We start from the raw sequence: 14990 nt of genomic DNA, 5'->3' as shown, positions 1-14990 counted from the left end.
ATTAATTACCATTTAATAACATATCTTTATTTATACTAATGTATTACGTCCCTTTGCTTGGTTTTGTTATTTTTATATTTTTATAATAAGCAGCCCACACGTGAAATGTGCTGCTTCCAAGGATCAATAAGATGAACAAATTAAATAAATAAATTATATGCATTAATGCATAGGTAATTTTTTAATTTAATGATAATTTATTTTCCAAATAAAAAATAAGATGATTAAATGAATTATAATGTCTAATTTTTATTTAACTAGTATTGTTTCCTTTCAAAAATATAAATTTACTTTTCTTTGTCCTTTTTTCGTATATAATATGTCACTTTCGTTTCTAAAAAAGTTAATTGTTTAATTCTCTAATATATTCTTACTCTTTTATTCATAAATATAAATCGTTTTAGAGTTTTTTTTATCTAAAATTATTTTGAGAGTATTAAGTAGTAATTAATGAAAATTTTTCAATTTTATCTTTATATATTAATTATAAATGATGTGAGATAGATGGTAATTTTTTCAAATTAAAAAACGTTTTGTTATTAATCTAAGGGACTTGATTGTTTTATAATAACCGCAAAAAAAATATTAAACGGCTTATATTTGTAAACGGAGGGAATATTTAATGTGTCCTAATACCAACTACTTTCCCATTTCATTTTTTATTGAAAGTAATATTTAATATTAAAATAAAAATACATTAAAAAAATATGAAAATAGGTTATTAATTTTGTGTGAAGACAAAAAAAAAAAAAAAAAAATCTGCTTTTATGGATAGAAGGAGTAGATGTTTAATAGGTGTAATTGGTGCACGCAACAGTATAAAAAAGGTAGATAGGTAAGTTTAAAACAAAATTGGAAGGTAGGCTCCATTTATGATTAATTAGAATTGGTGCAAATATTAAAAACTATTGTAGATAATTTATTAAATTGAAAAGGCTACAATTTGATTATTAAATTTATTAAATGCCCAAATGTCTTTTATATATATATATATATATATATATATATATATATATATATATATATATATATATATATATATATATATATATTATCAAGAGCGTTCTACCTTCTAATTTGATGTTACGATAACTTTTATATATATTTTTTAAACTATCCAATAAATACATAATCAATTTGATTTTTTGAATTAAATAAAATATTTAATAAATTTAATTTTATAAATTAAAATATTCAATAAATTAAATTAAAAAATGAAGACGAGGAAGATTTTTTATAAAAAGCACAAGATTAAAATAAATTTATGAGCCATAATAGAGTGAAATCAATGCATGGTTCATAGATTTGTATTTATATGCAAAACTTAAAAAAATAAAATTAAAAAAAAAAAAAAAAGAGTGGGAGGGGAAAACGTTAAGAAGCTGTTAAAGCGTTAACGCATGGAAGTGTCGTTTCACGCTTTCCATTGGTCACTTTTTAAGTTTTTTTTATTTACTTTTTAGGGGTCACATTTTAATTTCAACAAATACACGCTTTTTGAAGCTTCCGTGTTATACAATCTGCCAAACATGTAATAGCTGGAAATTGGAAAATGTATCAATCTACTTCTAATAAAAGCAAAGGAACTTTTTATTTCTTTTTTTTTTTCATTTATATTTTATCCGTTAAATTTAAATATATTTTACCACTTAAACCATAATTATTTTATCAAAATTTTTTAGTGTTAATCAAATTGAATTTTCAATAAAGAAATCACTAATTATGAAAATTAAATCTTATATTCAAACAAATCAAAAAAAAAAAAAAGTCGCTTGCAATAAAAAGTAAAATTCATTTTGAAAATAAAAATTAATTGGGGGGCCCCTAATTTAGAGACATGTGGAGCGGAATTATAAATTAATTATTACTATCTCCTTGTTGTAAACCATGAATCCAAAGACTTTCTTGTACATCAAATGATGTAAGTAAAGCTGCACGTGATGGAAAGCTATACCTACATTGGTATTAATAATACTAATTAATGACTTTCTTAATTGTTTGATTAATAACTAATCATAGTTTAAGGTTTAATTTGATGTTACTAAGGCAATTATGCTTACCTCCAAAACATACAACATCATTAATAGTACTGTATCTGATGTTGCCAAGGATTTGTATGTAACTATGTTATGTAATTATTTTAATTTGTATGTAAAATTAATTAACATTTATAGCTAATAATTACTGGGAAGCCAATAAGATAGCTACTTTTTTTTTATCAGCAAAAATTTCTTTTATCATTAAAATTCTGAAAAAATTTAACACAGCCAAGCATATAAATTTGGAATATCAAACCTCCCCAATATATCTGTACTAACTAAAAAATGCTACGCGAAAAAATCCGATAAGAGCTACTTAAAAAAGCAATTGGAGGATTTCAGGCCAACTTTTGTTGACTATAGCTTGAAAGGGAATAAGCAACAATGAGATTGAGAGGGACACTGGATTAGATGGCTCCCACTTCATAGAGAATCTTTACAATCTATAAATATTACAAGCATCATTATTTCTTTATATAATATATAAAAAAATACTTATTATTTTGCAAAAGAAAAAAAAAAAGTTAAAATGGTTTTGCAAAACTGGATATGATAATAATTATTATTAAAGTATGCAAATTAATCACCTAAAATTGAAAAAAGTTAATTTATAATTAGAGATTAATTTGCAAGTGGGAGTGAAGTTATATCCAACTACGAGGGTATTTTGGATGGCATATTGATATAGGTTCTGCCTTTTGAGTTAGTCTAAAGTTAGGTGAGAGCTGTTAGAAAGAAAGCGTGAGCCCAATCATTAGAAGATCCTGCTTTGACATACTAGGATCTCATTTTACAAAATTTCAAAATTTTTTTTCTATTAATTTGAATGTAATGCATATAATTAATTAATGTAATTTGAAAAGTTTTGAAATTGAATTGTAATTTTGAAAAAGACAGTGACAAATAATTAAAAATGGTATCAAAGGAATAACTTGTTGAAGTAAAGCAAAGTTATGCCCAAAAGTTAATTATTTTCGTTAGATTAAGTTTGTTCCTCTCTTTTACTTTTCCATATAAAAGCATTGCCCCTCCTCTTTTTGGAGACGTGTAAGAGTGAAATGTTAATATTTTTTAATCCAAAAGAGTTGCTAATTGGCATGCATGCATTTATAACCAGCTTATTCTTTCGATATTATTATTATATAACTTAAATAATTACATTAACTCTAATTAGTATTGTTAAAAAATAAATAAAAACCCTTTAATTAGTTGTTTCAACAAAGAATAATTTAAAAAATATATATATATTTTGGGCAAAATACAGAGCCCTAGATAAGTAGGAATGTTGAGCTATGAAAAAGCCGGTTTGGTTCGAATTAAGTAAGGTGGTGTATGAACCGGAATTAATTGGACCACTCGCACATGTGATGGGACGTTGGAGCATAGGATTACATGTTAGTTATGACTCTCTCCTAATAGAGACAGAATTGTAAGCCAGACCAAACCCACAAAAGTTAATGGGCGAGGAAGTGGACCCCAAAATTTTAAAAAATAATAATAATAATAATAATAAATGAAGAGCTACCGTTAGCTTTATGTCTCTGTTCTGTTAGGCAACATTTTGTTTTTCTTAAAAAAAAAACAAGAAGAAAGAAACTTACTACTAAATCCGAAATTATAAATTCATTTCTATTATTCATAGAATTATAATTATTTCGTATTTTCAATTTAATATAGTAATATTATTTAATTCTTCATATTTTTTTGGAGTGGAACAATAATTTTACTGAACAATAAGTATGAGTTAGTAATTTCAATTAACTAAATAAGTAAACAGAATTTGAAAAAAAAAAAAAAAAAAGCTCCGACAGCGATCGTCACCGACCGTAAGCTCTTTTGCCCTTTTGATGTAATGATAACTTGCGTGTCCGCTTTTGATTTGCTTATAAATCCCTTCTTAATAATGATATAATACTCGAGTTGACAATTTGTTAATTTTTATTTTAGGTACATGTATTATCCTCATCAATGCAAACGTGTGAAATTACATTTACGTAACTAAAAAGAAATTGCTATTTCACCTAATCTTTCTCCAAGATGGAACTCCACGTGGCAATATGGGTATTAACATTCAGTCTAGTATTTTTCAGAATGGGTGGGCTCCTCCATACAATTGGATATTTGGATCAACAGAAGTTAGTAAGATTTTCATTAAAAAACACAAGTTAATTCACAAAAAAAATTTCATTATGAAATTCTAATATAACGAGGTATTTTAATTTTTTTTTCCTCGCAAATTTTTTATTAGGATTTAAAGAAAAAAACACAAGGACAATTATTGAAAGTCAAATTTGATGATAAATAAATAGATGTGACCTGCAAATAATTAAATCTGAATGAAAGACTTGTATGTATGTCTTATGTGCAACGTGACTTAGCAAAGAGATGGAGACTCAAGAAATAGAGGTCGGCTTCTTTCAGACTTTGCTTAAATCAATTCACAGTCACATGTAATAAGGAGAAGCCATTTGTCAGATTTGACATATTGTGTTTTATGTAGGGATAACCAACGGTGTCCATTGGTTATCAACATTCACTGATATCAATCATAAATCAAACTATTGTCGAAATGATGTTATTCATTAGATTTCAAGAATAAATTAATATTATATTATAAATTCACGAGATAATATAATATTAATATTAATAAGGAGAAGCGATCGATTTTTGTTGATAAATATTAAATTAAGGGGCAAATTGCTTTATTATTTTTTCATATAAACCCATGACTTAATTATCTGCAATTACTGATAAGTTTATCCATTAGGTTATGAAGGTGGCCTGAAAATTTAGTCATGGGAAAAATGAAAATGGGTTTGTTCAAACAACAACACATGCATATATTTAAATTTTTGTTCCTATTTGGGCACGTGAAGAACAAGTTAGAATAATTAAATATTGATAAAAGGTATAGACAAATCCAATTTGCATAATCCAACCAAACTCATGCCTTTGCCAATTAGGTTTAGGTCTAAATCAAGAATCAATCAATAAACTGGGTTGGTTCATTGATAGCTTTTTGCCCCCAACAAATTAGGGATCAAGAAATAATCATGTTCTACGGTATATACATGTATTTTCTAAAAGCTTCTTTCAAAATAAATTGATCCACTGTATGATAAATTTAGATTTAGCATGCTTCGTTGTTTTTTTTTTTTTTCTGTTCATTTGATTAAAACTCAGAAGTCAACATTTGCTAGAAAATAAAGAATATTAATCAATTTTCTAAAATTCTGGATAGGAAGGAATAATAAATTTTTGGAAGAAGACTGCTAACGTCAAGATCTGAATTGACATTGTTAACACTGTGAGACATGTAGTTGAACATGGAGTCATTTAATAAAGTGGCTATTCACCTCCAATCTGCTAGCACCAAGATTGGTTAGGCTTGAACAGACACATATAGTTTGAGAAAATGAAGGAAGAAGAAACAAGAGTACAACCAGTAATAAATGAAATATCAAGAATTGGGTTTGAAATTTGGGTTTCTGTTTTTGAGGAAATGGTAATAAATAAGTGTAACATCCAAATGGGGGGACCACTAGTTGGTGATCTCTCACACCAAAAGAATTGAGATATCAAATCCATGAGTAGCATTTGAACAGTTTTTGTCATGGGCCTTTCTTTGGTTCATTAAATAATCCAGATTGTCAAAAGCCTGATCCAATGGCTGTAATAATTTCATTGATTAACCTGTTTTTGGACATTGATCTAATGGAATGGACCACCAAACCAACGACAAATAATATGTCCAAACGTTTTGCTGTTTGGGGACCATTTCTTTTCTTTTCTTTTTCTTTTTGACGAGAGGCTGACATTGATGTCCGAGTTGAAAGGCCCATTTCTGTGCATTTTACATTTTCTGATGATGTCAATGGGCTGCCATTTTCTTTTCTTTCTTGCCAACTTGAAACTTTTATGCACTATCGCATGAAATCACAAGGCTGAATGTATAAAATTATTATATTCAGTCAAAATAAAATTTAAGGACGATGATATTTCTAAAAATATTTTGTCATTTTAGAAACAAGTTAAAAGAAATGACAGAAAATTTTCCTTTCCTTTACAAACCATAGAGGAAAACTTTCCTTATTGTTGGCAGATGAAAAGGTTTCCTCTCACTTTTGGGAAAAAAAAAAAAAAAAATTTCTCCTGAAGAACAGATTACAATCCAGCCTAAATAAAAAGAAAAACAAGCAGAACACACTCACCTTTGCTCCTTTTAGGGACAACATGGACGGCCCAATTCTTCTCTAGTTAACCGTAATGCATTGTAGAAAGGCTATGGCCTGAATATGTATTGTTTATTGGGCCAAAGCCCAATAAATTACACAAATTTAAATAAACTAGGTTTATTTATTTATTATTTATTGGATACAAAGGAGAGGAAGACCCCAAAGAAATCAAACCAACTCTTAACTTAACGTGGCCAAGCTAACACCTTGCATATCGTACACGTTGTTCGCACTCGTGATTTAATATTTTTGATAAAAAAATTTAAATTTAAATATAAAAATTCCTAATTGATTTTTAACAATATTTATCTTTTTTTATTAAAATTTTGACATTTTTGAAATATAATTTTTTATTTTAATACTAGATATAAATATTAGTCATCATTATATTTAGTTCAAGTGTTAGTCATTTAGTTTTATAATTTAATTGTAATATTAAAATTATAATTAAATAATAGTATGTAAATTATAAAATATTATTTTTTAAGATTTATAATTGAGCTGGTAAGTTTTTAAGCACAGTATTCTCCTCTCCATCTCTTGGCAAAAGAAATGTAGAATAGAGGGTAAGGCATAAAAAATGTGATTGTGTTAGTTTTGTTTGACGGTAGTTGAGAGAAGAATAGTAGCTACAGTCTTGTAGGTTTTGAATGATAGGTCAGATTGGAACCTTTGAAAGAAATGTTGGTTGCTTCTTTTTTTTTTTTTCTTTTTCTTATTATATAAATGCTAAGGAACTGTCACGTTTCCTCTGTCTCAATAACACTAGTTTCTCAAGTCCACCAAAAAGAAAAGGAAATTTTTTTGGGGTGATTGTCTTCTCGTTGGATCTTATTTTCCAAATTTTGCATTTCCAAGCTCAAGAAGAACTCCTTGTGTTAGAGTGTGGCTGAGATAATTCAATACAGTAGAGTAACAAGGTAAGAAGGTACCAATGTTTGGCGGACCAGGAGGTCCTGGAGGCCCTGGACCAGGAGGTCCTGGAGGACCTGGACCAGGCGGTCCGGGAGGCCCAGGCTGGGGACCTGGTCCTGGCGGTCCTGGCGGTCCTGGCTGGGGGGGTCCGGGTCCTGGAGGGCCATGGGGTCCGGGTCCTGGATTTGGAGGACCTTGGGGTGGTGGTTTTTTCGGAGGGTTTGCTGATGGTTTATGCAGTATGGTATCTTCTTTGTAAGTAGCCTCTCTTATTTTATTTTTTCTACATATAATTTGTTCCTTTTCTACATCAGCAAGGCTTTCTTTAAAGTTTAAAAATTCATGTATAAATAATAAAATATGATTTAGTTAATATTGAATTGAACTTTTCATAAAATTAAATTAAAAGCAGCAAATGTCAAATTTGTTTTATGATTTCAGAAAGAAAGAGACAATAAACTGGGATTTCTAATTGTAATTGCAGACTGTCTTGCTTGTGCTGCTGCTGGTTGCTACAAGATTGCTTTGGTGGGCCTCGTGGTCCATATGGTCCTCCTCCTGGTGGACCCCCTCGATTCTGATCACCTGCTTCATTCTATCTATACAGTGATGGAATAACGTTTGCGCATTTTATAAACTCACAGCAGAAAAGAGAAAAGACATACACCTATTTGATTTCTTTTCTTCTATTTGTTCATCAGTATTGTATTGTCAGAGGTTTGAAGGCTCTTCTCTTCACCCTTTAATTTGTAATTTCTGATTGTATAATTTGTATTTGGATGAAAAAGAAAAATGGAAGTAATATTACTTACCATAGCCGTGCATGATTACACTTAAAAAGTCTGCTCAGGTTGGTTTTATTTATTAACATAGCTTAGCTTCATTGGAAGATCAGATATCTCGATTCTCAGCTCATTCCTTCAATCCTTAAAATGAAAATTTAAACTCATAATCTTATAGTGATGATAATATAATTATACTCCAATATCATTTTGATTCAAAGCTTCTATAATTATTCTCTCTTACGCATGGAATTCACCGTCACAAAGAACTTGAGGATCTATTGAGGTCCAAAAGAACGAAAATTTACTTAAGATTCAATGATATTCGATTTGACTTTCTTTTCTAGGAGCAATGAATATGTGAACTGCAAAGAAATTACCCCACAAGTCATAAAAAGAACACGCCTTTTCCTGGTCCAACAAACAGCACCAACCCCAGCATAGACCAAGAGGAAAAGCGAAATGGTTAACCTTTCTCAAAGCCATGAATCTGTGCAGTTATGCAGTGACATTCTACCAAGAACACCAACACAAATGTGTATGACCAACTGGCTAAGGGAAACATTTTCAAAGCTACACAATACACAGAAATACAACATCCAAAGATACAACAGCCCTGGATTAGGAAAATTACAAGCAAACTCATGCAACAACTCCCAGTTAAGGTGTCGAGCAGCTAACATTCAACAAAACCAAGAGATGATGTTTTGTCAGCCATGGCATTACCTACAGAGTGGAGCACATTTGGCTCATAATACGAAGGGCTAATATGTACAGAAGAAAAAATATGAAAAAAAAAAGAAGTGAAAGTCCTAATACTTCAAGCGTGATTAGAAGTAAGGAGATTGAACTACCCAGAAGCTTTACTGCAGAATGCCCCTTGCCATAGAGCTAGAAACCTACAACTGCTTCCACAACCAACTTTTCCTGCACCATGTGAACACCTGTTAGGAAAAATTCACGAACTTCAATCATTTCATACAGATAAGAAAACAATGCCCAAAGCCATATCATCAATATTGATCTGAAATTCAATACAATGTGAAGAGACGCCACAGAATTCATTTCATTCGAAAGAAAAAAAATTACAGCAGTTAACCATGAGGTTGAGAGTTAATCGATTGACATGCGATTATTGGATGAAGAGTTTATCAAACAATCACAGCCACAAACATGTGCATAAAAGACAATAAAAGTGCAGAAGTAAATAAAAGAAATTTTGAGCAGGTTCAGAAGAGCATCATCAATATTATCAGAAAGGTCTCTTAATATGAAAACAGAAATGGTGAGTTCAAGTAAGCCACTGGATTCACACCTGCTCGTCTGTCATTCACAGGCAATCTTAGTGTCAAAGCTGCTAAGGCATATCGCAAATGCCTGGAAAGCTGAGATAGGATACTGATAATCCATTGTGAAAACATCTTTGCCCACTTTTCCAAACTGGAGAATAACGTTCTCATGCTCCTGCCTGCCAACTCCATTCTCTGGAGAAGCAACCAGCTGAAAGTTCTTAACTGAAGCAACTGTCACCCGTCCATTGAAGTTCAGACACCAGCACTGGAGCTGTTCGTGCCACCTAGGTGCCTTGTTCCTTAAAACAAGCATTCCATCTTTATAGCCAGTCAAAGGACCAGATTGGAAATTCTCTGTGCAGGTGGATTTTGATCTGAAAAAAGGAAGTGATGGAAAGGAATCCAAATTGCTATGTAGAAATTCGGTCTGGGTGGGGGCCACTCCTCCAGGCTCAACTGAAGAGGCAGGGATGGCATCCATAACGCATTGCATTCTCCTTGGACCTCTGAATTCCAAAATATCACACAAATTGGAACTCAGAAAATTATAACATGATAACCAACAAGATAAATACCCATCCTCCATAGAGCGAGAGGAGATAACTATACTTGCCACAATTGCTTTAGTATTTACTTTCCTGTTGCATAAGATTTTTTTTTTTCCCTAGAAAACAAGAAGAAATTTTGAGAAACACCTCATTTTACCTTGAACCCAAGACATTCAACTCGTATGAGACATGGGCCACAGGATAGTTCCCAGCAGGGACCCTAGGAGAAACCTGTTTCATGTTAACTATCCTGGTGGAGCGACTTTTAGAAACTTTGGCTCCAGAATTTGGAGGGTGTGCATCATAGATTGTGAACTTGGTTCCCAGAAAATTGGATCTGTTGTGAGGGAAATAAATTCATAAATTTCAACTTAAAGACGAGAAAACAGTCACCACCATCTAATGGGTGAAAATACCTCAACTTTCCAATGTAGGTGCTGCTCCCTTTAGACACATCATCACAGTTTAAAGAGATAATGTAATCTGTGCAAGTAGGCCTCCTGCACCTCCGTGCAGCAAGAAGAAACTTACCATCATCGTTTGAAGCTGACAATACACAGTATATAAGTAAAACATTTCAATGCTAGGAGCTTAAAGTGAATCCTCAAACCAAAAGAGGACACTACACTCCAAACTTGTTAATAGGGAAAATAACCATCCGAAAAATTGCATTCAATTGAATGCAGCCACGCTCATCTCCAGGAATAGAAAGCAAAAACATTCAAATGAACTCATACAAAGTGAGAAAAAGGGATACAGGTATTCACCTTGGTTTAAGCTGAGGTACAGATAATATGTTTGGTTGCTACGATTTCGTTTGATGTAGCACTGAAGAAGGGAATCCCTGGGACCTGGCTGCAAAACAAAACAACGCAAGGACTTCTTCATTAGCTGTAAGAGGAAAGGACAAGTGCCACTGAAGTTAAAATTTTTCATTTACAGGTTTACAATAAAAGATTGACACCCTTAAATAGTTTCTATTCATAGCACCTTAAACCACCTAAGAAAAGCGAAAAACTTCATGATCATGAAGGGGACTCAATAATCATTGAAAGAGTATCAATTTAAAACTGATAGAAGTATGAGTGTGACAATCCAGCACTATTGTCACATGCTAATAAAACTAAAGCCATTCCTTGCTCTACACTGATTCTTATTGGAGATTGGAGCCCATTATAACAGGTCTTCCAAATTAATAAGAGAAATCAGAGAGAAGTGCGCATTGCTTCTATAAAAGCATCTCATTCACCAATTTAAATCTAGACCTGGATAGCTTTAGTGATATTAAAAAAATGGGTGTGGGGCTTTTTTTTGGGGTGATGGGGAAGGAAGTGATAGAAGAGCAAAAATCACATGACAGACTTTGACTTCATGTTCTTCCCTCTCTGTTTGTGGGTTGTCCAGAAACTTGGAATTCAAATCATATCATTGTTAGGATGTCAAAGGAGAAATTCTACAAACAGATAGCAAGCAACCAAATGAGCAATATACTATGCAGACAACTAACAGAAATAAGAAAGATATAAAGTAAGATAGGGGAAAATTTGTTTTCCCAAATAAAATTCTTACAGCATAACACGTATTTTTATCACAGTTTGAGATCATGCTTTTGAAAACATAAATAAATAAATTAAGCAGTCTACATTTCAGCCAAGAAATTCACAGTGACATGATTCTGCGCATTATTGAATATTAGAGAAGAGCCACTCCAAGTATAAAGCTAGTCCTAGCTCTACCCAGCTTCCCATAAATAAATACTCTTTTCAACTAAACTATGCATCACATTAGGATGATCAGCATTGGAAAAAGGCAATAATTACTCGACACCATCTTTATAAGCAATTATTTATTTGTGTTGGCATTGCCCTTAAAACGCTATTGCGCCATTTTTCCCTTCATATTGATACACCAAAATTCAGCAATCCATCATAAAACATTATCACAACATAGTTAAAATATAAAGATAAGATATGGAACAAAAATTGCTAAACACAAAAATAACAGAAAATGAAGTTATTTAAAAGCTAAAAGAGGGGTAAGATTAAACCTGCTTCAAGGATATCGGAAACGTCAATTTGCCAGAAACCTCCAGAGTTTTCACAATTTCTTTCATAATCTCCCTCCAATTTCTGCATACACCAGCACAAGCAACCACATTCTTCCGAGATGGCCAAGTACACTCCGATGCCTCAATTCTCATTAGTACATCCCTCAAAAGCTCGGGCGGCATGTTAGCCCAACAGCTCTGATTAAATGCATCAACAGGCACAAAAGAGCTATCTTGAACCACTCTTTGAGACCTGGATCGCATCCCATAACCAAATTTCACATCGAACCCTTTCCTAGACATGCTCCCAAACTCACCCCTCATGTCCTGAAGTATGCTTTTGAAAGACATATTTACCCCTGAAATTTTCCACTCTCAAGAATCAAGGCCCTCAGAAAAAACCCCCCCAAAAAAAAAGTATCTTCAAATGTCCGATCCTCAGAAAATTCTTATCAGTCACATTTACGTAGACAAAAATCGCACTGACAGAAAATACCCAGAAGCTCAAAAGCTATAAATCTATACTTTAGATGGAAGCAAGTTACTATTCCCGCTAATTCAGCCCCAAAAATGTGAATATCGATAACAACACATCTTCAAAAAGGGGATTAACACATAACTAAACACAGTCAGATCTACAGTTCCACAATCCGAGAGAATTAGGACATTGAAACATAAACCAGTATTATCCACATCCACAATTTCCAATAACTTAATGAAGTGTACAGATATTGGGATGAGCAAACCTCAAAAGAACAACGATGCAAAGGGATCTGGAGGGAAGTAAAATCGGGACTTGGGATAGGGCATTGAAGCACATTGCGGTTAAACAAGGGATTAAAGTGGAGAGAGAGAGAGAGAGAGAGATTAGGGTTTGGTATGCGCTGTGATGTGCGTGTCTGTCATGGAGCCAGGGGGGTCAGGCCGAGAAGACCAGAATTTACTTTGGATGGGCCCCGTTTTTCCTATCCAATAGTTGCATTCCATCTATCTGCGCGCCTGGGTTCCCACTTCCCACTATGTACCCAATGTATTGATCCATCCTACTACAAACCTGAGGCAATTAAACACTGACATGGAACTAGTGGCGTGCAATTGGTCGGCTTGATTCAAAATCGAACCGGAAAACTCCAAAATTAAAGTTTTTTAAAATTGTATTGTAATCAAACCGAATCAATCAGGTCAGTTTGATTGCGTCAATTCAATTTTGGACAAAATAAGCTTATTATTTTTATAACCAAAACTAAAATTATAAATCAAAACCGAATAAGTTAACCTAGCTATATTAGTTTGGTTCCATTTTCCTGTTTTAACCGGACTTTGCATAACACATATAATCTCATGTTTTGTCCTAAACACAACTTTTTTTTTTTTTTTTAAACCGTCGGTTATTCGGATTCTGCAGGAGACCATCATGAGAGCGACCCTTTAAGGCTAGGGTTCGAACCCTGAAGATGCAGCACACTGATTTGTATATAATTCTAAATTTTTCCTATTAGCTCGTGATAGTGATTGAATATTCAAGTTTTTCCTACACATTATAATAATTCTAATAAAATTAAATTTATTTTGAAAGTATTTTAGGTTATATTAAAAAAATTAAAATTATTTATGGAAGTTCAACATAGTTTCCCAAGTGAATGGAATAGAGTAGTTTAACCATGTAGGAAAAAATCATTCTCCAAAATAATTGACATAAATATAATATATAAAATCTTACTCTAAGAATATAGAGTTGGGATTACAAAATAATCTCATTCGCTTTTGGTGATTTATATAATTTAATATTAATTTTTTTCAAAGTATAAATTTCTAAAATTTGCTCGGTATATTCTTTACTGTTAAAAGATTTATTCGCATCAATTTATAATTGGATAATTCATTCACACGCTAAAAAATTAATAGTTAATTTATTTTGTTTTATTAAAATAAAAAATTAGAAACTAAAAAAAAGGTATTTGTACTATAAAATATTTTTATTAATAGTTATATTTGTAAAGTTAATAATGCAACTAATGAAATCATCAGCTAATTAAATCTTCTATTTAAATTGATTGAACTGGATGAGCTTAATTCATTTTTTAACATGTACAAACCAATTTTAATTTTTATAAAAAAACACAGATTTTTTCAACTGGATTTTGTTCTTATAAACCTCAAAAATTAAGCCCTAAACCGTTACAAAATAGACAAAAATCAAACTAAATCGATTGAATTGAATTATTTTAATTTAATTTGATTAGATTTATTTAAAAAAAAAAATTAGTTTACTTATTTGATTTGATTCAGTTTGATTCGAATTGAACTGATAAAATCAACAATAAACACATATAGCTAATTGTTCAATATAAATTAATTATCAACTATATGCAACAATTGAACTTAACATCTCCTCAATTTTAGTAGTTTTTTTTTTTTTTTAAATCTAATACATTGGAATAAAAAAATATAAATGAAAAAAAAAAATTTAGTATAATATATATATTTTTAATCCCTTTATAGATTATTTTTTATATCAGGGAATATTTTAACTTTTTTCCATTTTTATTTTTATTTTTATGTCTCTATAAAGAGTTTGGGGGCCAATCCCATGTGCACCCTCTTAATATAATCCCTCTTGATATAATTGGCATGAATAAATTCATCCAACTACAATGAATGTTATATATAAAGCTATGTTGAAAAAGCTTATTTGATAATAAAAATATTTCAAAATTCATAGATTGTCGCGATATTACTCTAAAATGAATTTTGTACTTCTGACACAATTTAAACAATTGGATATATTATACATTAAATTCAAATAACATTTAAAATTTACAATATAATAATCGAAAAATGGGACCCATTACACCAACTTGAGCCTTCTAAATGCACCGGTTTGAATTAAGAATGAATGATGAAAATTCTAATTATTTTAATAAAAATAATTAAGGAATAGAAATACTTTTCTATTAGGGGCTATTATTGGGAAGTCATTATATATATTTTAACTCGCGAATTTATATTTTTTTATATTAAAAATTTTTTAAAATTATGATAGTACATTTAATTTGAAGAATTGATAAAAAGTGTAAAGTTAAATTGAATTGTTTCTTGTTATTTAATTTAACAGAAATTATGGTAAATTGC

The 14990-nt window shown here is 31.1% G+C and overlaps 2 protein-coding genes across 3 annotated transcripts; one reads left to right on the top strand and one right to left on the bottom strand.

The window, feature by feature from the left end:
- Window positions 1–7013: 7013 nt before the first annotated feature.
- On the top strand, window positions 7014–8000 carry LOC105642450 (uncharacterized). The gene is made up of 2 exons (XM_012227275.4): window positions 7014–7444; window positions 7674–8000. Exons 1-2 carry the CDS (start codon window positions 7209–7211, stop codon window positions 7768–7770), a joined length of 333 nt encoding a protein of 110 aa, XP_012082665.1. The 5' UTR covers window positions 7014–7208; the 3' UTR covers window positions 7771–8000.
- Window positions 8001–8510: 510 nt separating this feature from the next.
- On the bottom strand, window positions 8511–12832 carry TLP3 (tubby like protein 3). Of its 2 annotated transcripts, XM_012227273.4 has the most exons (6): window positions 11859–12832; window positions 10579–10666; window positions 10228–10357; window positions 9969–10148; window positions 9287–9769; window positions 8511–8898 (listed from the first exon to the last, which is right to left on the bottom strand). In XM_012227273.4, the coding sequence occupies exons 1-5, from the start codon at window positions 12207–12209 to the stop codon at window positions 9298–9300; spliced, it is 1221 nt and encodes a 406-aa protein (XP_012082663.1). In that variant the 5' UTR covers window positions 12210–12832; the 3' UTR covers window positions 8511–8898; window positions 9287–9297. The 2 variants fall into 2 exon arrangements, with proteins under 2 accessions (XP_012082663.1, XP_012082664.2); XM_012227274.4 differs by lacking the exons at window positions 10228–10357; window positions 10579–10666; window positions 11859–12832 and having other exon boundaries at window positions 8511–8915; window positions 9969–10161.
- Between the last annotated feature and the right edge of the window lie 2158 nt (window positions 12833–14990).

This window comes from Jatropha curcas, chromosome 5, assembly GCF_041381405.1.
Source record: "Jatropha curcas cultivar XTBG-Jc1 chromosome 5, XTBG_Jcur_1.0, whole genome shotgun sequence".
Lineage (NCBI taxonomy): Eukaryota > Viridiplantae > Streptophyta > Magnoliopsida > Malpighiales > Euphorbiaceae > Jatropha > Jatropha curcas.
Note: the sequence above shows the minus strand (reverse complement) of the source record. Positions and strands in the feature narration are given on the sequence as shown.